The sequence below is a fragment of the Lates calcarifer genome, linkage group LG8 (genome assembly GCF_001640805.2).
Source record: "Lates calcarifer isolate ASB-BC8 linkage group LG8, TLL_Latcal_v3, whole genome shotgun sequence".
NCBI lineage: Eukaryota > Metazoa > Chordata > Actinopteri > Centropomidae > Lates > Lates calcarifer.
In genome coordinates, this window is record NC_066840.1 from 7,606,340 (window position 1) to 7,629,643 (window position 23,304).

Genomic DNA, 23,304 nt, shown 5'->3' on the forward strand with positions numbered 1-23,304 from the left:
CCAGCCCATATCGTCAAGGTTTGGAAAACTGTGGCTGACTGTTTACACTGATACCCACATTAGCTCAACTTTGGCTTAGTAGGCTACACAAATGGCATTTTACGAGTAATATTTTCGCAGAAAATCTTCCTACTGTAGCTTTAAATAACTGATATATGGTTGACTTCTTCTAAGAAACAAGCAATCACATGAAGCATGGGCAGACTGAGAGTACTGTATTTATCTCAAAACAAAAAAAAAACAAAAAAAAACACAAATACAACTAAGCAAATAAAACTGGGAGAAAAAGGGAACCTTTAAAATGGATTATTACAAGCAGGTAGAGTATCAGCTAAAACTTTGGCTCTAACATCCTGCTGCAATTATGCAGCAATTGGCAGTTGAGGATAAAAGGTTTTTGAAGGTTTAATCTGCTGTCAGCTGAATTTCACATCTCAAGACTTTGAGAAACCCTTTGAGTCCCTTCATGGTAGAGTTTTGCATCGTCATTACTTCACCATTATGGCCCTCCTCCACTGAGAAATCAGCATGAACTCGTCTCAGACGTGAACATACCACCATGAACATACCACTTGCTGAGCTGCCACTGGTCCCAGCCTTCAGGCTGAGAAAACAACATGGAGCGGCTCTGGAAAAGTATTCAATTCCCCCATTTATTTCTTAATCAAAATCAGTTTCTCTTTTCACAGCTTCATCATGTAAACCACTTTCACAAGGAGCAGCTGACAATTAACACTTTTTTGTTTGACAAAATTATGAAACCTCATATTTGTATCATCAGTTACAGTAATAACAGGACTAAGTGTCTACAGCCATGCAAGCAGCTCTGAGGCTGTATTTAGTCACAGTGGTGCGCTAACCCAATGTTCAGCATGCTAACATAACGTGATGATGTTAACCAGGTATAAAGTGTATGTCTTACTTTACCATATTAGCATGCTAACCTGAGCAAATTAGCACCAGCTTGATGGGAATGTCATCGGTTTGCAGGTATTTGGTCATAAACTAAGTACAGACAAGTTGAAATTTTGACCAGACAACAGCACTAGACAAACAGTCTGGGACGACAAGTTATTACAGTTCATTTAAAGGGGAGAATGAATGTTTGTACCATATGTCAGGGCAATTCATCTAATAGCTGTTGAGGATATCATGTAACAATAAACACATACAAAAATGGATTCGCTCTGGGTTTCAAGAACACTTTAGTGAAGCCAGCAAAGTCAAAACCCTCTGGACTTGCTGTTTTATTCTTGCAGACACTTTGCCACTCAACATGTTTTTGACTTGTAGATACAATCTTCATAGACACTCTTGATAACACCAATTACACTCTTGTTTCTATCTCTGGGAAAGAGGGATTTATGTTCACACATCTAAATTGAAGAGATCACGTTGATAAAATATAAATTAATGATGTGACTTTCATTCAGGGAGGAATTTTCTTTTGCTGTCAATAGCTGTCAGAGCTGAGTTTAAAGAGCTTATTGAAGCAGGTCTATTGTGTGTTCAGGACCAGTGAGCATCAGAGAGTCACAAAGTATTCTATATGAAGGCCACTGTGGAAATAATTATAAAAGTGTGTCCTTTGAACAGTTGTTGGATCAGGAAGGAGCCATCATAGGGAATGAACAAAAGAGCACCTGACACCTGAATGAGGAAAAGCTTAAATATATTCCTGCTGACCTCTGGTCAGATCCCAGCTGGGCCCTCTCTGCTGCACTGCCCCCAACTCTGGATCAACTACTGTCCTTTAAAGCTGCTGCTTTATGTCAGGACAAAGCTCTGAAGAATAATATCACATCTTTGGTAGAAGGGTTACACAGTAGCCTTGAGGGCATATTCACCATTAAAAACTTAATTGCTAGTGATAGCCTGAATCATCTCGGTTTCTTAAAGCTGAAACTAATCATAATTTGGTGAAAAATAAAAAGGGGGAGAAGTTTAAAAGCCGCGGGAAACGTGTTTTAATTGAAATGCAAAAAAGAACACAAATCTCTTTCTGTGTAAAAGTAATTGAACTGAGTGCCTCAATTGCACAGTTGTTTCTGTTGTGGAAGTCCCTTAGATATGTTTCTATCGCCTATTCCTATATTAAATCTTTTGAAGTAACCTTGAAGAGGTAATTGTTATATTGAGTTTAACTGATGCTGAATTTTTATCAAGTTACTTATATTAAAGTTTGAACATGAAAGTCTTGGTCAACTGTTTATTCATCAAACTACAGAGTGAACATGTAGCACATTGTGGATCTGTTACATTGAAATAACTAATGCACCACTGAGGAGACTATGTCTACTCTCCTCCTTAATTTCAAGTTGTTATCAGGCCTCAGCTCAAAGTGCCATCGTTTGATTTGCTTCTCTCATTATGACATAGCAAATGATCTTTGAAGGGAGGGAACTAGTGTGCGCTGAGGCGCGCACTGTTGGGTAAAGCGCACAGCGGAAACGCACGGTGAATAGTCAGATCATTGTTTGCTTCCAGAGATGTTGTTGTTCCAGAGACCATCATTGCTCGTGTGGTCAGATTTGATTAGAGTCTATCTTTTCCTGTTTTAAATCACAAAATCTCTCCAGGGGGGAATCCACCAACTCAAGGAAAGCGTATACGCGCTCTTGGAGAGTTCGTGAGTTTGCTGCCCAAGTTTGGAGACCAGACGGCTGCTGGAGAGCGCCCGGTGCGCGCGCTTTAAGTACAAACCACACCGAGGCGATTTACTTGGGAGGACCTGAGGATGAATTCCACGGACGTATTTTGCAAAAACAACCAAACAGACAACTTCACCGACCCGTCATGTCTGAACTCAACTCCCCCGTCGTACAGCCACATCGACATCACCACTTTCATGCACATATTCCCCTCCATCTACGGCATCCTGTGCTCAGTTGGAGTTATAGCCAACGGACTGGTCATCTACGCGGTGGCATCATGCAAGAAGAAAATGGTATCAGACATCTACGTGCTGAACCTGGCTATAGCAGACATGCTCTTCTTGCTGGTGATGCCCTTCAACATTCACCAGCTGGTCAGAGACAGGCAGTGGGTTTTCGGAAACTTTATGTGTAAAGCAGTTGTGGTGGTGGATGTCAGCAACCAGTTCACCACAGTAGGAATTGTGACTGTGCTGTGCATTGATCGGTAAGTGTCAAATCCATCAATATTGCAGAGTTGATGCCTGAACAGTGGGTCAGTGTTTTGTTAGTATTCTTTCAGAAAGAGAGGGAAAATGACTCCGTTATTTATCTGGAATTTAACACTATTACTTCTACTACTAATAAAACAACAATAACAGCAATAATAGTAAAAAATAAGAATAAAGGTAAAAGTATTTAATATTCTCCTGTTACCTTATGATTTACAGGTGCCATGATACTAAAGGAAGTAATCACTAAACAGTCCATCTAAAAATACACTAATGAGTGTGGTAATCATCTGCAGCAACCTAGGAAGACATGATGTTCCATGCATAAAAGCTCTATGTGTCATGTTTATGATCTGAACACATTCAGGACATTTAAATGAGTCCTTATGCCTTCAGTGTTTGACTGCTAAACATCTCCATTTGAAGGTAATCACCACCGTTGGAGTTATTTCCACAGCTATAATGTCACACGTCCTCCGAATAATATACATAATGTATTTCTGTAGGGCCACTAGACCAGCTAATTGCACACTGATGAGCAGCATCTGTCTTGAAAAGCATCCTTTACAGGCTCTGTAACATTTAGAAGTGGATTCATTACTTTTATTTTTATCATACCATACCGTACAGTCTGGTTATCACAACAGTGTAACTGTATTCTTTCATTTGGCAAAGAGTGAAGCAAATAGTGGGAAAACAATCGAGATCAAACACAGCTTTTTAAAAAAAGTAATTTTAGACTGGCATCTCATGTTAAAAACATATAAAACTAATAATGTCTTACAGTGAAGAAAAGAAAAAAAAAGGTAGTGCATGTTTCGCGATAGGGTAGAAAAAGATACATTTCAGAGCAGAGAGGAGCAATCATTGGGAAAAAGCTACATCATTGTAGTGTTAGACATCTTTTACAGGGCTGAATAAATGCCATCCAAATTATTGTAGTGAGATGTTTCCATTTGACAGTTCCAATCACACACCAGAGCCTGATGTTCTATATAATTAAAATCACATTTTGTTGTTTATCTGTGTTTAGGAGCACAGAGTGCAGCCACAGTGAGAGAGTTGACTTATAATTTTACCAATTTCCATCTGTCAAAAAAAACAACAACAACAAAAACAACAAAATGTTGGTTTCCTGGTCCTGCCTACAAAGCCGGTGCTGTTTTAATCAATACAGGAACAAGTTATGTCTGCGCTGTGTAATTTCATTTTATGGCAGTTTTGTGGATGTCAACATGATTCTGTTTCCAAATCCCGGCAGAGTTAAAATCAAAGTACAAAACATTTGTTGAATAACAGCTCAACACTTTGGCTGTGCTGATATAAAGTGTCTACAGGGTTTTTATAGGCAGGTAAAAGTGCTTGCAAGAAATATTTAAAGACTATAAACAGATACTTTTCGTTGTGGATGCTGTCAAAAGAAACCAGTAATGTTGTTTTTCCTTACACTACAGATAGATCGATAATCTACACTTCCATGGTTGATACAATTTGTGCCAACTGATTCTTCCTCTGTATAAAAGTTAAAGAATGTAGCCACATTAACACTTGCAAGGCATAAAATATTTAGTGTAACGTGAGGCTCACACGAGTTTGGACAGCTCAGTGGAAATGTAGTTTTTGATCATATCTAACTTGGCTGATCTGATCAGTCGGTCAGAGGCTTGGTATTGATCTGCACTTACTGATTCCATTGTCAGACTAAAAGTATATGTATTTGACATTGACTCACGACATCAGCTTCTGTTGGTGAGCAGAATGCTAAACTACTGATTTATGGACTTAGATAATTGCAATTTAACAGGATGTTCTGGAGAAAATCATGAGAATGTTGGCATCTTAATAGTTTCCTCGCTCCTTCAATCTCAGAAGACAGGTCGTGCATGAGTACAGTTACTTGTAACATGAGGACAGCAACTGAAAATATGTAATTTGCTCCACTTAAGTGACTCTTACTGTAAGTGATGACAAAGTGGTCATTAATTTCCTGCAAATGCCCTAAAGCCTGAGGTCGATTTTGACTAAACTAGCTGAGCAGCCCCTCAAATTGAAACACAGCCAAATATAAAGTCCAGATGGAAATGTGTTCATTTTCTACTGCTAAGTCACCATGTCTAAATTATACTAATTTTCCACTGCACTCATCACTTTACTGAGCACGTAATATATTGAGAGTATATCTTTGACATGGCACTTGGTTTCATCATTCCTTGTCAGGGATGAAAATGACCTCTTTACATGCACTTCAGCAAAGTGTTCAGCTTTTATCGTCTGTGTCTGAGACTGCAGTCCAGCTCTGAAAAAATGACTTCTTCCTCCTAGGTACATCGCTATTGTCCACCCCACTTCGGAGAAGAGGACCATCCACTGGACCATCATGATCAACATCCTGGTGTGGCTGGGCAGCTTCCTCCTCACCGTCCCGGTCATGATGTACGCCAAGGTCGAGCGCAGGCAACACTTGGAGGTCTGCATGATGTACCTGGATGGGCCCGAGGACATGTACTGGTACACTTTCTACCAGTCCATCCTGGGCTACATCATCCCTCTCATCATTATCAGCACCTTCTACTCGCTCACCCTCTACCATGTTTTCAGCTCTGTTCGCCGGGTGAAACGGAAGCAGTCCCTCTGGGCTAAAAGAGCCACCAAGATGGTCCTGATGATCATTGCAGTGTTCCTGATCTGCTGGTCGCCCTACCACGTCATTCAGGTGATCAACCTGAGCAACAATACGCCAACTATTGCCTTCATCTACGCCTACCACATCAGCATCTGCCTCAGCTACTCCCACAGCTGCATCAACCCGCTCATGCTGCTCATCTTTGCCCAGAACTACCGTGAGCGTCTTTGCCGCAGAAGCGCGCTGTACAACTCCCAGCACTCATCCAAGCTCACGGTGGTCAAAACAGATGGCTCCAGTACAGCCAATGACCCCAGCTACCGCTGTACTGTCATCTAATCAGAAAGATGAGCACTTTGTAGATACATATGTAAACATTTTGCTGCCCACCCTTGGTGAATGGTCTTTCCCTTGTGGTAATATTCTCCAGCTTTTTCATCATTGGAAATCGATACAGTACAGAAAACTGGGTATAAAGCAAGAGCAGCAATATCTACCATGACTGAAAGAAGTAAAACACAGGTCATGTCAAAGGTTTTCAACAGAAAATGCAAGGAGAAAGAAACAGATCTGCTCTGAAGAACGAAAGCACGCTAAAATGGAAAGTGACGGTCTCTGAGCCAAAACTAGAGGGAATTTCAGCACTGACTTCAAAGACGCACAGATGGGAGGGGACGCTGAGGGGCGACTCAGGTGTGATGCTTTTTTCCTTCTGGACTGGGAGCTTTCATTAACCTTTATCAACCACAGGCTACATCCACTGACGGTATGTGTGATCTGTCACTGGCACAAGCACTACCACATTCAAGTCTGAAATATTGTGATATTCACTAGTCTTTCACCAGGTCTGTTAGCCAGCTTCCCAAGGGCTCATGATGAAATTAAATTCCAGTTAACTGTAAGAGTTGTTGAAATTTCAGCTTCACATATCGCAACGTCTTAATCTGAACAGATGTGACCTGCATTACGTCGTTAGTGGAGCCACTTTCTAAAAAGAAACCATGTGAATGGCTTATAAATTATAACAAATGACTTTCTTATGGTTAATAAATAATGTAGTAATTCTTTCTATATCACTTTTAAGGAATTAAGAATAATAATAAATTACAGCAATTCAAATTGTTCAAAAACAATTTAGCAGGTGTTTATTCTCTTATCTGCAATAATGCTGTTATAAATGTCTGTGACTATAAAAGTCCATATTATAAATGGTATAAATGGTCATTAAGTTTGGTTTTAAAGGTTTAGTCTGCCCTTCTGAGTATCAATAAGTTGTCAATAAATTGATTTTGGTCCTGATTGTCTGCCAAACCAATGAAATATAGTTTTCTTAACCTGGCAACCCAAAATGCTCTCTTATTATTGGCTCATAACTATATGAGTATATGATTTGTTAACCATTAATAAAGCCATTAAATATGACTCACTTATTAGAGAGTGGTAGCCACTAATAATATATATTGCATCATATATCATTGAAAAAAGTTGGAAAAAAAAAACAATGTGGCAATTTCTTCTGTAGTCAAACATTATAAAAAACATCTCAGAGCAGATTTAAACAACAGAAAACGTGTCAGTTTTTCTTGGTTTTGTAGTCTCATGACAAACATCTGTTACTAAGAACAGCAAATTCCTGACTCTTGTCAGTATAAGAACTGTATCTCACGAGTATCTGCTAATGACTGACACCTAATAATGGCGCTGAATGGTTAGTACACTGTTTGAGGAAGTGTTTTTGCCGTAAGTACAGTATTTAAAGAGAGAATACTGGTCGCTCATCCTTGACATAGACTCAAAGTCTGTTGTTTTGCTATTTCTAGACTGAGAAGAACGGCCCATTTCTGTTTGTTTTCGCTGGCTAATCGCTGGAAAATGCAGCATAAAACACCAGTGACTGCTTAACACCCAATGTCTCACCAAAATAAAGATCTTGCAGATTGCTAAAATAGGCCTGCGGTGGTACAGTTAATCCCTGTGGATGTATTATGGTCTTTATGATTGGTTACAAAATAATACATATCAGACAATCAGCACCTATCTATCTTTGTTTATTTACCCAAGTCCTTAAGCCTCATGTGCTACACTTACTCAGCAACATCACCATCAGGGTTAACTAAACGAAGGCTTCTATAAGGCATGAATAAACACAGCAAAGGACAACTACATACTGATAAGATTGTGACTTGGGAGGAAAGTTGGTTAAACTCGTAGATTAAAAAAACTAATACTATATATATTGAGCTAGACGGTGTTCATTACTGTGGTGGTGTTCTCCTGATGTCCTATTTAATGTACAGTCTCCTTCAGATTGTGACTGTTGTTTGTTATTTTCGATGCAAGACCAATTTGTATTCACTCAAACTGCTCAGGAGCTAAGTTTGGGCTTTGAAATGCATTTTTTGTGACAAGGAGCTTTTTTCATAATGGACTCAGAAGACAAACACAATGATGTTGCAGAGACAACAAAGACAGCATGAAGGACACAAAATGCTCTTGCACTGATATCATGTAATTTGTCTGATTATTCATTTGCATAATGACAAGTGAGAGGCAGTGCACGGGAAAATCATATTTGCATTATCTTTTGTCATCACGGTTATTAAATATGTTTACAATGACACTGGAGCACTGAATGTGATGTACTGTGTGTCCTGTACACAAATCACTTGTCCATATGCTGAAGTAGATGTGCTATCATATATGGTTCTTCTCTGTGCTGTGTGCAAAGATTGTAGGTATTGTTTCACTTTGACCAAGGCTGGAAAACCAGCAGGGCAAAGTGGACAGCTAGGCCCCGGGGACATAGGCTCACTCGGTGGAAATTAGTTTGTGGTAATTTGATAACATGCAAATTCTTTTGATAATGTGCACCACTAGTGCACAATATAAACTGAACTGCTGAGGGCCGTGAAGTGACAAATTTTTACCTCATCTCAAGGTCCTGTATTCTAAAAGAGCACTGTGTCATAATCTAGTTATAACTTTAGCGATTCAGTATTACACTTCCACAAAGACTCACAGGATACAATAGAATGGTCAAAAACAAAGCTGAGCTCAAGATATCCAGACATTTATTTGCCACGCTCAAGAACCCTAAATGCAACCAATAGCATCTTTTTCTTGCTCAACGCCTATTAAAATACCACATCTTTCAAACTCTAAGCTGTAGTCCTCCAGTTTGCAAAGCAGGCTGTCAAAGCCATGCCAAGATAACCCCTGATGGCATCTCTCTGACATAATCAGATCAATCAAACATTATTTTCTCAGACTTGACAAAACACCCCCAGAGTCACAGAGGACATTATGTAACTGTTTTCACCAATAAGTCCTCCATTGCAACACATACTTGTTTTCTGCTCTGACGCCACTACAGGCAGGACGACGTTTTTTTTCTTTTTTTCTTTTTTCTTTTTTTTCTGAGCTTTCCAAAACTGTCACTGCTGAGAAATAAATCTGTTTTATGATCTGGTGTAGATTTGATTAGATTTGAGCACAAAAACAATGTTGACTGTTGGAAGGAAACAGGAAGGGAACAACAGCCTCCCATGTCCCGTGTTTTATTGACCCACCGACACATTTTGACTTCCTCCCCAGCAGAGTTTATATCTAGTTAACAAAGTCACACTACTTCATATGTTGTGGAAATGAGCCATAATTCCTATAGCTGCCAGAGCGCTTTGTCACTTGAACATAAACATATGTTGTTTTGGGGAATTTTGCTTGGGGAAAGTGACTTTCTCCTTTTCACAGGTTGAGTGGGACATTGTCATTAAAACTGACATTAATTTGTAAAACTGATGGAATTCTTCTTTAATATCACAGCTAATATTATGCTTACACAATAAATATTCCTAAATAAATTTGAGTGTAATCAAATTATCACAAACTGACTTGAGAATATGGGGAGAATATGATTTTTGCTCCTAATCCTCACAGAGAGTAAATCCAGCCTGGACATTGATATAGTCTTTCTCAGTGTTTGGTATTGTGGTTGTCACTCATTTTTTGATGTTGCAGTTGTGGTTATACTATATCCACTGGCCAATGGAAGCATTTCAAGTTGATGTGGTTGTTGTAATCTGTCGTATAACTTACTTGGCATAATTTATAATCAACCAATATATGAGTTATATCTGAATATTAACATTGTTTGTAAAGATTCAGACTGATGTTGTGCAGTATACTTTTCACTTTCAATTGTTTCCCAGTCGTTGTCAATGGAGAAACTGCAGCCTGTACTTTGATAGTCACTAATTTAAGGAGTGTCACACAAACTGTTGTCCAGAGACTACTTTCATTAGTAGTCTGCTTTTATTTATTTTTTATTATTATTTTAACAACTGTACCTAGATGAGATTCAGACTTTTAATCAGTGATTGGTGCAGTGGTAATATTAGAGATTTATCTTTGATTGCCCTCACCCACATCAAACAAAAACACTTGACTTTGCTATTTACAGTTTTTCTCATAAGCTCTTAAGTTATTTATGAGTGTAGCAGGCTGCTTGGGGATGCCAAGTTAAACAGTAGAAAGGTCTGCATGAAAATAATAAGTACTGCCATTTATGGTGTGGAAGTCTATATGCCTCAGGTTTGTCTGATGATGTGTCACATACTGTGGAAGTGAAAGTCACAGGGTTGACAGTTTCAGAGTCACAAACAATCCACTTAACCCTGGATGTGACCTCAACTTTGACCTTGGTTCTTGTTTGATGCTCATGTTAACAGCTGCAGATTCAGGCTGCGGAGGATTTCATAAACTGAATTAAACACCCTCTGAAGTATCAGTGTGTCTCCGCAGCAGTTTTGTGAATGATAGATTTTTTTTCCTGTCACAGAGCCAAAATGCTTTAGGAGTTATGGATCCTTGGTGTAATTTGATTTAAAAGTTGTGGACACAGTTGAACAAAATTATCATGGTAGCTTAAATTGTAGCTTTGCATTTTTTTTTCTTTCCTATTTAACAAGATTGTTGTGGGTAAACAGTCCTGCCAGCCCTTATTTTCAGACTGAATGAGACTCACAGCAAATATGCGATGCTAATGTGCAGTTTTCATTCTGAGAAAAACAAAGCACATGCAGATATAAATATAGAGCATTCCTGTACAACAGAAAAGGAGTGTTTTGTGATGGCCTTGTCAGTAGCAACATTTCTGTTTTGACTCTGATGAAGTTGAAAATGTACTTGTGGAGAAGGTGTGACTTAGAGGATACCACTCGTGCTACTAGTTGGTTAGCTTAGCTTAACATAAAGACTTGAAATGGGGGAGGGGGGGTGGGGTGGTGGTGGAAAATATAATAAAAATAAACAAAATAAAAATCACATAATTGAATATTTGTACCTTGTTTGTGTGATCTGTGGTCAACCAGCAGAGAATCCAGGAAGTTACTGCACTTATAGGCTAACTCTTGTAGCTTACCACTTGTAGTTTTTACATTTCTGTTTGTGGACAGAGATGTAACATAGCCAATTAATAAACTAATTAATGAATCCTAGTTGGGAGATTCTTAAAACCTTAAAGAGAGTCAGGTTGGCTTCTCTCTGTTCCAGTCTTAATGCTAAGCTAAGCTAACTGGCTGCTGGCTGAGCTGTGCAGACATGAGAGTGGTATCAATCTTCTCAACTCACTAATATAATCAAGATTAATGGTCAAAATGGAAAATTCATTTCTTTTTGATTAAACGTTCTTTACATATTTACAAGTATAAGACAGCAGCAGCTGCAAGAGAAGACAGGTATTACTGATGCCCACTCACTCAATATAAATAAATGTGTACATTCCTTTTTGAATGGAAACTACTTTTATTCAAAAATAAAAGTGAAAAAAGAGTCCTGTCTTCCATTGTGTGTGGAAATTTGTCACTGTCATTCTCTTTTAAATGTGATTTTCAGCTCTTTATTCAAAGTGAGATCTCATAGTTTGTGTGTTGACAGTTCATTATTAAAGGTAGGAGAGACCCTCCTCTTCACATCCACTGGTACAAACAGCACCTGCTTTGCACCAAAAACACATTCCAGTCCTGATTCAATAAATGGTTGGACAGCAGTCCTTTTATGATCTGGGCAAACACATAAATCACATGATTTTCTCCTCACCTCTCCTCTGCACCGACTCCTCTCTCCTATCTCACTGAAGCAGATCCCTTCGAGTCCCACAGGAGACAACATAAATCAAATTACGGATTCTTTACACTCATGTCTAAGGCCTGGGGAAAAGAAGCCAAACTTTTTCTTCCTACCTTACAGGAAGCGCTATCATCATGAGATCATAAAAGATGCACATCTGACAAATTGTCCACTCTGCTGCTGAAACATTAAAGAAGATCACTGCATGTAGAGTAAGTGGGCAGGTTTTACAAGGCTTCTCAGGTGCTCAGGTGGAGAGTTATGGCTGACCAACCAACGCTGACTGTAAAAACTTCACTTGTTAACACTAAAATGCTGCGGTAGCACAGTGCTGTCGCAATAACTTTAATATTACACTTGAAAATATTGCCCTGTGGAAGTGAAAGCAAGAAGGCTTCCTCTACATTTTGGAGAGTTAGACCACAAATGAATAGCGTACACATTTCAGCTCATCCAACGTCCAAACCCAAACTTAATCCAAATATCATCCTACGCAGCACTGCTATTTCTATGTTGTCACACTGTGTTGCCAAAGATGACGCACAGGCTATAAAAAGTTTTGGTAATGTTCTGTATTCTATATTTTTCTTGGTGTCAACAAATCCAATAAAAAAAACAAAATCAACAAGTTTTGAGCTATTGACTAACAGGCACTGTCTGTGTCAACACATTCTCACTCTCAGCTCATCACATACAGACGCTGCTCCATTGTTTCCCAGAATATACTAAAAAATGCAGGTGAACCACACTAATGCACTGGCTGACATGTTCCATTATTACAATAAACATGGGCGCTGTTGCTTATTCTAAATCAGTCCCACATGAACCATCCAGCTGTAAATACTCACCAGAGCACCTCAAAATGCTCAATTTTCTCCTGTTTGGGCAAAATGTGCGAAAACTACTGTTCCCAGCAGTCTTTTGTTTCAAATGTGAAACTATATATCTGTAAGCCATTTTAAAGACTTATAGCTTCAGTGGGAGCCAATGGGCTGTGGGCTGATTTCAAAAGGCAGGGTAGAGAAATCAGGAAGTATTGAGAAAAAGGCAGTTTTAGTCTTTTCATGGGATTTGTCGAGAATCAGAAAATTATGGAGAGACACCAGCCTTATCCTTAAAGCAAGCCCACACTGTTGTGTGTGCTCACTTGTCATCTACCTTGACTGAAACAGCGCTCTTCTCCATTCCTCCCACCCTGGTCACTTACATAAAGAGAATGAATACCAAAAACAAATCTTCTGTCACTGCATTTCAGTCAGCCAGCTCAAGCAGAATAGATTATTATGTGAATGTAGAATATGTCCTGTGTTTGCTGTCTGGCTCTGACTGTGCCACAAGTGACAGTGGGTGGCTGTGGCTCAAGAGACAGAGCAGGCACCCACCAATCAGAAGGTCGGTGGTTTGATCCCCGGCTCCTTCTGTCCGCATGCTGAAGTATCTTTGGGCAAGATACTGGACCCCAATTTGCCCCCGATGTGTCATCGGTGTATGAATGTGTGTGAATGTGTTAGAGAGCACTTAACATGTGTAGAACAAGTGCTGTACGAATGTGTATGTGAATGGGTGAATGTGAGTGTGAAGCACTTTGAGTGATCAATTTGACTAGAAAAGCGCCATATGAGTAGAGTCCATTTATCAATATCAGCATGACAGTGAGGAAAGAATACACCACCATGATTAAAAGCATGTGTTGGATGTGTTGCTGTGAGATGAGTATGACATCTAAGTGTTTCAGCGGGCTTGAGTTCTCTGTCTGAACCAGCTCACAGATCTGTGATTTCTGTGGCCGCAGGTGCAAAGTTAAAATATCCTGAACGTGCAAAGGACCACATGGGACACTCATCCTCAACAACTCAAGCACAAACTGATGATTCGGGCACTCAGAGGCCTGAAGTACATGGACTTAATGCACTCAAGCACCCCACAGTGCAAATATGTAATAAACCAATACTGTGTGGTTTACTGCCTATGAAAAGCACCGGAGAAAAGATCCCTCTCACTGCAAAAACTACATCCTTTCTGACTGGGGCTTCATCGCACATGGAAGCCAGCCAAAAAACCCTTCCTGAGGTTGGTGAGTGCTTATTTACATGCACACAGCAGAAGAGAGCCGCATGAAAAAAGGTTTAAAAACGTGTCTGTTTACTCTATGTCACGAAATACTAATTAATGTGAAAGTGTTCCTTACATCTCAAATGACATCAGAGCATTTTCACAAAACTTGCTTTCCGTATTTACACAACAGGGATATGATTAAATGTCTCCTGCTTCCTCCTTTGTCAGTTGGCAAACAACAAAATTGAGCACTACAGCCATCATCTGGTGAGGAGGGAGGTCAAATCAATAGACAATTTTGACAAACATGTCCACACATTTTGCCTGGTCTCAGCAGGTTAAATGTGCGTTCTGTCATCTCCTATTCTCTGTGATCACTCACTACAAGTGTTTCTCTCATACATCTTTATGATTTTGCTGTTGTAGATAACTGCAGGACTGAAAATCACTTAGCTTTTCATAGTTTATAATGCTATTTTAGCACGGCTAACGGTAATACATGGGGCGCTGCATTGGAATCATCATTCAAATGACTGCTTTATACTCATGTAGTCACACACCAAGACAAAGGCACAATATGTCTCCATTGAGTGATTAGCTGTAGGGGAGTAACTGAGCGAGCACAGAGAGAGCTGTTGGCTTCTTGACGTTGTTGCTACACAAAAGTACCCACCACGTCTGTGAAGGTTGTCAAAAGCACAGTTTTTTCCTCACCTACACTCCAATGAGACATAATTTGTGGTCAGATTCATCCATCGCGGTGAGTGTTTTTAAAAAGCTTGGTTCTCAACTGTGTAAAACAGTGGTTTAGTGTGGATAGAAGGACAAAATGAAGAGAGAAAAAAAATGTGTTTTCAGTTTTATCTCCATCAGTGTTGACACAATCTAAAAGCTCAGATTACATACAGTTGGTCACTAATCAGATTTCTCCTCTGCGCCTCCGCCTCAGCCTGGGTCAGAAATCGGAGAGGTTTGTCTTTATCACACTCACACATTTTTTCTAAGGATTCGTCAGAATCTGAAAACCCACATTCCAGCTGTTTCTTAGAGCATCCTAGAGACTTGTCTTGTGATGTTATCTGAATATTTCCTTCTCAAATGTTCCCAAAGATGTTCATTGGGGTTGAGGTCTTGTGACTGCTGACGAAAAGCCTTGCGAGTGAACACTTGTTGCTATTCCTCAGATAGGCTCTGATGCATGTTTAGACTTATTATCTTGCCCAAAAACAAATCCTCTGCAACACTTCAGAGTCAGAGCTGGTTTCACTGCTTGTCTCTGCAGGAGAGAGTGGCATTCATCTTTGACTGGAGTGGAGATGATCCTTTTCAAGTCACTAATTCCAATACCAACAGTGCTTGAATGTAGGTCATAAGCACTGATGCATTAACGTGATATGTGGCTGATGCACTGATCACATCCATTTGTGTTAAAAATTTGTTTCATCTAGAAGAAAAGACAGTATTTCTAGGAGTTATGTGATGGTATTTTTTGGTGCTTTTGCTTTTTGCTCCATATTAGAATTACAACTAACAGTATAGTTGCAATAGAAATCTCTGATCAAATTAAAGCATCACGAGAGGCAACAATAATGTGGATCAAAACTTACAACCTTTATTTATCTCACTTGCTTTTCCTCCTCCTCTCCCTGCCTTCATTTCTTTAAGTCTTCCCTTTGCATAATATCCATTAGATTATTTTAAATCTAAACTTAATTAATCCTCAGAAGTGAAACTAGTTTTCTCACTCGAGCACAGTGGCGAGCAGCAAAATGCAAACAGGTCCCAGCAGAAAATATGAAAGACACACTGCGCTACAGTGACACACAAATTACACACATTCCAAGAAGATATTAATGTAACTCAGGAGCCAGCCAAACACTAAATTAAATTACAGCTGATCAGTCAATAAAAGGTCAATCACAACTAAAGACAAGACCAATAAAATTACACATATACGACAAAACCTTAAAAAACAAGATTCCTGCAACAAGGCTAAAACTAAAGCTGAAGTCTGGTAAGTCTTGGCAAAACAAACCAGCCCAGCAAGATATAAGAGTATGATTTTAGTTACAGTAAATCTGAATTGTCCTGAGGAACCATTTATTTGTATGGCTGACAAATGAACTTGTAGAGAAGTAAAGAAAACATACAGACATCATGTACAAGGCTGTTAATTGTCTTCTATTTGTGCACTACATACATGATATAAACCTCTTTACTGTATAATAACTGACTCACAGTCAAAGTGTGACCACTAAAGTGACAAAAAAAACTCTTTCATGGTGTCCTAAAGTAAAAATACCTTCAGAGAAAATGTGTGATCTTGACTTTGTAGTTACTAGAAAATATTGTTCTGGGATTAGAGGAGGGAACTGACAAAGCTGTTGGTATGCGCTTAATTGTGTGCATCAGTGTGTGATTGTCACTGGAAGCCATTTGTGCATTGAGCTAGGCTCATAAACTTGAAAGCATAAGTCATGCCCTCTGTTCATTTAGGCATAATGACCAGCCTTGTACTGACAAACACCTTCCTCCAGGGCCTTGTCCAAAATTAACCTACAGTTACAAAGCAAAGTCTGTATATTCAGTCTCCATGAGCTCTGAAATAAAAAAAGATGCAGAAGTCTGCGTTGAAAGAATGTTTTGTATAAATCCTGCATGCCTTAACTATCGATAACGTGTGCGGTGGTCTCATGAAGGCTCGTAGGAAAAGCATGCTCACTGGTGTAAGGCCTCACTCCCTCTTACAGAGCACACAGTGAGGCCAAAGTCAACAGCAGTGTTTTCAGCTAAGGTCAAATAAACAAGATTATTAGATACATCATGGTCCAACAACATAAACAAAGAGTAAATGTAACATAGCCATATCATGTTTATCTCTATAGGGGGCTGTATGTCAACTACATCGATCACTCTATAAAGCTTTTGGAATTTTCTCTCTGACCCCGAGTGCACTGCTGTTTCCTGTGCTTGCTGCTTTAGTGCAACATTTCTAAGCATATCTTTTATCTTTTGATTAGGTATTTACTTTGTATATTTAGCTCAATGCTGCACTTCCTCTCAACAAAAGAAAGCATGGTTGAGAAGATGCTTGAAATGAGTTTAATAATGTGAAATCAGACTGTAATTGTCTGGTGTTTTGTTTAGAAATGTGACTAAACAGCAAAACCTAAAACTGTTAGGTTAGTTATCAGAGAGCTGATCAGAGACAATTGAAGCTGTAAACTTGTTTTTCTCGTGAACATCTCTGCCAGCCTATATGAATGTTATGAGTGACTGTAGGTTGCAGAGGCTCAGAGACGTCAACATACACACTTCCCAAATCTCAACGATGCGTTGTGCAGATCTGTGTGCAAAGAAAATTGATCGATTGAGCCGACCCCTGTCAGGTGGCTTCAAATGAAGATTATAATATACTACATAGAGTACAGAAGAAACAGCTATGTGAGTGCACGTTTTGCTGGAGGAGTGGTATGATAACTTTCTGCTGGAATCAGTTGTAAGTTGAGTGACCTGCTGTTCTCTTGATCAGCTGTTTTAATGGTGCTGCATGGCCATCTCACAGAAGTTCTCTTTCACATGAGTCAGACACATTTATCACATTTTACAGTTCACATATCACAGTTTACACATGCTGCCTAAGAAGACAGCATGGGTCTCTTTCTTTGCTCATCAGCTAAAGTACAGCTCAGCAACAGAACACCCAGTGCTGCCTTTGGTTGGAAGATTTCCTGAGATCCAGTGAGTTTGTGTTCAGTATTGTTCCAGTAATAAATATTATGATCAGATTAATGACTGACGTGTCCAATATCTTTGAGATAGCTATGTAAGACCTTGATATTAGAATTGCTGTTCTCTATCATAGAGCAAGCTACATTTCCTCAGACCAACAGTATGTTCAGTGAAAGTGGGACAGAAGTTTAACAAATCAAATAATTCTCTTTTGTTTGTCTTATTTTTGTGTTTCCATGTTGGTTATACATAAAGTTAGCCAAAAATTAATAAACACAACTAATAATAGCAAACTTATACATTACACATCCCAAATAAACACTCACTGGCAAAACTACTGAAGATTATTTGTCTCGTATCCTGCAGGTGTTGGAAGAATCCTCCTCAATTTGTCATACTGCATCAAAGGCTCACCAGAATATCTTTTAAACACATTAGCTAACATGCACTTATTGACGCTTCTGAATCTAGTTACTTTCTCTGATTAAGCGTTTCTCAGTCTCAATGAGCAGTGACGGGCCTTCCAGTCATCGAGCAGCCCCGTGTGGGATGGTAATGTGGGGTGAAATAACTGAGATTGACTATTGATCAGGTGCTTGTGTACAGCCCTGAGGCACCTCAATGTAATCACTTCCACAGTTGTTCTGTCTCCTTCTGAGCGTGTCTGACGGAGTGATGACAGAGGATGCAACCACGGTGCGCGAGGTGCGATTTGTCATAATTCAATGCACACCAACACACTCAGGTGCACAAACTCGCAGAGTGAGATCAGGTTACATACACTCACCCAGATGCATCATAACGTAATTGTTTTGATCATCTATATTAAGGAAGGTGCGAGATGTAGATTAAATAGTGAGGAAATGCTTGAGTGTACTGAAACTGCAATGAGCTAGACTCAGTTCCATCTACTGATTCCAGCCATTTTTTTTTCATTGCAGCACAAGTTTAATTGAACTGTGTCAGCAGTGTTAAAAAAAGTGGTGCTCTAGCTGAAAAAGAGAGTGTCTGAGAGGCATATTGATTAGCTGCTCCTGGGGGGAAAGGATCCTCCTCATCACACTTCCCGCTAACACCTCCTACAGGGCATCCATCTTAATGTGATATGACAACCCTCAGCCATATCAAAACTAAATCTGGACATCGATTTCGACATTCAATTTCAGTGCTGAAAAACACTTTTCCGCCTTCATACGCACAGCGAGACGCAGGAGTGTTTGTCTTGCTGAGAGGGGACTCCTGCTGAGGCCTTACACAAAGCATGCTGGAAGCTAAGGCCAAAGTTTGTTGTTGTTATTTGTATGATATTTTCTTTAAAACTGCCTGACCACCCCACAAAGTCATAAATAGAGTTTTCACAGTACAGCAATGAAAAGGTCAAGTTCTACTTGTCCTCAGCAGCAACTGAGGCCTCAGTGATTAACATTTTCCATGTCTAATTCTTAATAATGTTAACTTTAGGCAGAAAGTGAATCCGCATTAAGGATCCCAGAGTGGTCCTGGTGCTGCAGTGTGCTCGCCAGAGAACGTACTGTCCGAGTCACGGTGCTTAAAGGAGAGAATATGGCTTCAGCGACTGGCTCAGACCTGAGGAGGCAATAAAAGGCCAGAAGACGAGAGTTTTGGCAGCAAAAACCAGCAGACCAGTTTAATAGGTGCAGACACTCAGAGCACAAATCTACTCTGACGCTTAAAGAATAAATACGTCCAACTGTAATGACATGCCCAAGCCTGATGGGCTCACGCACAGCACAGTACATCATTTGGTATACAGGTTGTTAAATGCACATCATTCAAACAGTCTTGGCAAACTGATGGCATGTGTATGTTGGTTCAGCTGCATTGAGTGTGTGCTGTAGACAATGCGGGTGTCTGCAGGTGCATTACTCTTTCAGTGGTTTTTGCGGCTGAGAGGTATGTATAGTTGAAACGTACATATATCTCTGAAATGTCAACTTTTTATGAGATAGAAGAAAAGTGTTTTTGATGTGATCGATTAGATTTTAACAGTTCAACAAGTTCATCCAGTCAGGGAGGTTCTCGGTCCACAGAGGAGCATGTCATTCTTCAACTGAAAATGTAAAAATCTGCCTAAACATATGAGATGTCATGAGGTTTATACATGACAGGAGATGTATGGAAAAGGTTCAGGGCTACTGGAGAACACTGTGCATTTTCTAGTGTCTGCTTTAGACAGGTGTTTAGACAGGTGTTACAGCATATAAATAAACTTTGAAGGTCTCTAATCTAATGGTTTTATTTGCCACTTACATGTACAAACAATACATGTAGGTAAGGCTATGCTAAAAGCTAAAGTGTGCTACTAATAATAATCATCAGAATATGAGTTAAAAATAAGAATTAGAAAAAGAAATATAATGGATGAACATTCAGAAGATTAAAAACAAAACTAAACATAAGTAATTTATGCATTATAATGCAACAACTTTGGCCTGATGTTTGGGTGGGTGTAAATTATCAGTTTAGAAAAATATCAAATAGACATATATACATGTCACTGTCATATGGCAAACTTTGCAATAAAATAAGATAGTTATTAAAGAACTTATTAAGTTATTTTACTTACTTTACTGCATACACTCAAACAAACAATGCAGGTTCATCCTTGAGTTTGGACCTTGTATTTGAGAAAACAGTTCGTAGCTGTATTGGAGCTTTTGATCATATCACATGAGCTTCATTGGCACATGTAAAAATAGTAACAACAGTGCATGCTCAATCTGCTGATGAGGATTATGTGATATGGTTGAAAGCTCCAGAACACCCGCTAATAGGAACCTGAGCTGACACTGTTTTCTCAAACGATGAATGAGCCTTTAACTGTGCTATAATTGTGGTGAATTTTCTTTGACAACATGCAATGTGTAGATCAGCAGCATCATTGTTTGGCTGAGTGTGTGTTTCACATATACTGAGTGTGTGTGACTGTCTTGCTGCAGTTCTACACGTGCTTCTTCATCACCCGCTACCATTCCTAAAAACTACAAAGGTCCCTTTCAACAAGGCTACCACAGTGTTTGGGTGTCCCACACACACACACACACGCTCAGAAAAAAAGTGACTCAGTTTATGTAGCTCTTAGCAACAGCAGCTATCAGTGCATGACTTCACTAAAAACCAAATGCAGGAGTGTGATTAAATTGCCTTGAAGTAACACATATAAAAGTGGGAGATAAACAAATCTGCATCACTAAAGAGGACGAGGAAGAAGTCAGAGGTATTGAAGAACCTGTTTCTCACTAATATGATTAAGTAAGACTTGTTGGCAGTTGCATACATTACGTAAGCTTGCCTTGACGATATATAGAGGAATGATGTGATTATGAGCATACGGCCGTGTAGATAGGATTCTATAGTTCATGCCAAATAAAGCTTAAAGTCTTCAGTACCTGAAGTGTGTAAGGAACTTGAATTGCACTACACTTTTAGCTGTTTTTAGGGTGCCATTAGCTGATCCCTTCATGCTGGAGTTGGACATGATAAAATCTCTGAAAACGTGGTCACTAACTTGTTAATTAACATGATTCAAGGCCCCTTTGAAAAGCTTAACAGTTTAATTCTTCAGTTTTTCTGAATTGAAATAAGGCGCTCAGTGGGAATATATGAATTTATGTATGTAGGGGATACTGACTCTTTATGCCTCACAGAAACCTACAGTAAAAGCCCTGAATGAAGGAGGGGGAGGTATGTGTTTGTACATCAAGCAGTGTGTTACAATTTCCTCAAGCTCTACAGTCACGTGCAGGACATCTACACAAACACAAAGTGGGTAATAATAGTTTCAAATGCACCAAACTTTTTCTCTGCCAATGTCGTGATGACACCTTGCATATAGTGATTAACAAGGCAATATTATGTAAATGGATTTGTACTTATATAGCGCTTTTCTAGTTACATGTCATATTCACCCATTCACACAGTGCTTGCTCTATTCTACAAAGCGCTCTAACACACGCACACCCATTCACACACTGATGATACACACATTGGGGGCAATGTGGGGTTCAGTATCTTGCCTAAAGATACTTTGGTACAGACTGGAGAAGCAGGGGATCGAACTGCTGACCTTCCGATTAGTGGGTGACCCACTCTACCTCCTGAGCCACAGCCGCCCAAGGACTGCTGTGGCACTACAAATTACCAATTACCAAAGCCACTGACCGACCAAGCAACCGCTTGTGTGACTAAAAATCCACCAAGCAGCATCTCTAAAGCTGGCTAATAAGCATATTTCCCAAAATGTTGAACTTTTAATAACACTGCACTGACTTACCCTGATTCCCTGAAGGATAACCTTAACCATAACTAAAACAATTATAACCCATCCCCTTAGCAAACCTTGGTGTAATGAAATCTGATTACTCTATCTGTTCTGCAACCAATTTGGTTACACCAATTTGTCTCCAGCACAACATCTGCCATTAACTGGCTTAAATGTAAAAATGTGTCCCCACAAGTGGCCTAGTTTGCGCGTGCACACACACACACACATACACATACACACACACATACATCCTGCTCCTCTTGTCGAGCACCTTGAAAGCACTATAAATATATATAGCAGAGATAAATATTCCAGCTAAAAATGGGTGACATGCAATTAGCTCTTGTGTGATTCTGTCTTTAAAGCAGAGCCACTTGGGTGAATTATGGCTGGCCTGAGAAGCAGTCTCCTTTAACTTAACCCTGTGGCACGCTCCTGTGACTGAGGTGCCAGCAGATTAAGAGCAGTGCTGTGAGTTTTGTGCTTTGGCCATAATCCCTCTTGCCATTAATTAAATTGGGCTCTGATTCAATAAATGTTTTTCAGGTGATTGCAGAAACTCATTCAATTACACCATCAACCAATCAGGACTGGTAGACCACAACAAACGGCGCAATGGTCAGACATAATGACATCATTTGATGTCTGTCTCTTGTCTAAGAGGAGGCCATTGCCTGCTAATACAGACTTGTGGATCATGCGAGGACAAAACTCAAGGAAAAAAGATAATAATCACACTGTTTTTTTCACAAACAAGATAAGAAAACAAATAAGATGCTGTTCTTCTCATTTAATAACAAACGGGAAGGAGCACACCACTTCAAAGATCAAGCATATTCATGTTTTTCCCAGATACTTCAAAGATTTATATTTCTAGCCACTGTTGTATGTGTCAATAATACCCTTCCATCTCTGCCCTCACTGCTCTGAAAGAGTGCCTTTAACACACCACATGAAACGGCGAGGGGCTGAGTACTGTCATGTGATGTCTGTTTCTCCAAGTTAGCTGACGCAGATGTGACGTCACCTGCTACTGAATGGGCGCCTTTGACAGTTTGGCGGGGATAGTTTGCTCCACAGAACGCATCAATAAAATCAATTGGTGTCCATGCCAGCGGGACTAACAGCCCTATCTGGAGGCTGACATGGTTCTTCCCCTTGTGGAGAACCACAGGGACTTTTCCCACTGCCTCTTAATGCGTTAGTGTTCCTTGATGACTGATGCTTGTTCAAATCAGTCAGTGTATCTGTAGTGGGTTTAGAGCTTTCCGCCTATTATTCCAAAGTTGTGGACTTCATTCCCGTGTGAACCACAGTAAAGAATTTCTATGATTGCTG

The 23,304-nt window shown here is 39.6% G+C and overlaps 1 protein-coding gene across 1 annotated transcript; it reads left to right on the forward strand.

Moving 5' to 3' along the window:
* Positions 1–2,435: 2,435 nt before the first annotated feature.
* LOC108882829 (melanin-concentrating hormone receptor 2) lies at positions 2,436–11,598 on the forward strand. The gene is made up of 2 exons (XM_018675558.2): positions 2,436–3,141; positions 5,468–11,598. The coding sequence occupies exons 1-2, from the start codon at positions 2,738–2,740 to the stop codon at positions 6,105–6,107; spliced, it is 1,044 nt and encodes a 347-aa protein (XP_018531074.1). The 5' UTR covers positions 2,436–2,737; the 3' UTR covers positions 6,108–11,598.
* Positions 11,599–23,304: the final 11,706 nt, after the last annotated feature.

What these genes read in the sequence shown, in the direction of transcription:
- LOC108882829 (XM_018675558.2), top strand. Translation starts at nt 2,738, where the DNA reads ATGAATTCCACGGACGTATTTTGCAAAAACAACCAAACAGACAACTTC. An exon ending in ACTGTGCTGTGCATTGATCG is followed by an intron (nt 3,142 to 5,467) that starts GTAAGTGTCAAA and finishes TCTTCCTCCTAG; the next exon opens with GTACATCGCTATTGTCCACC.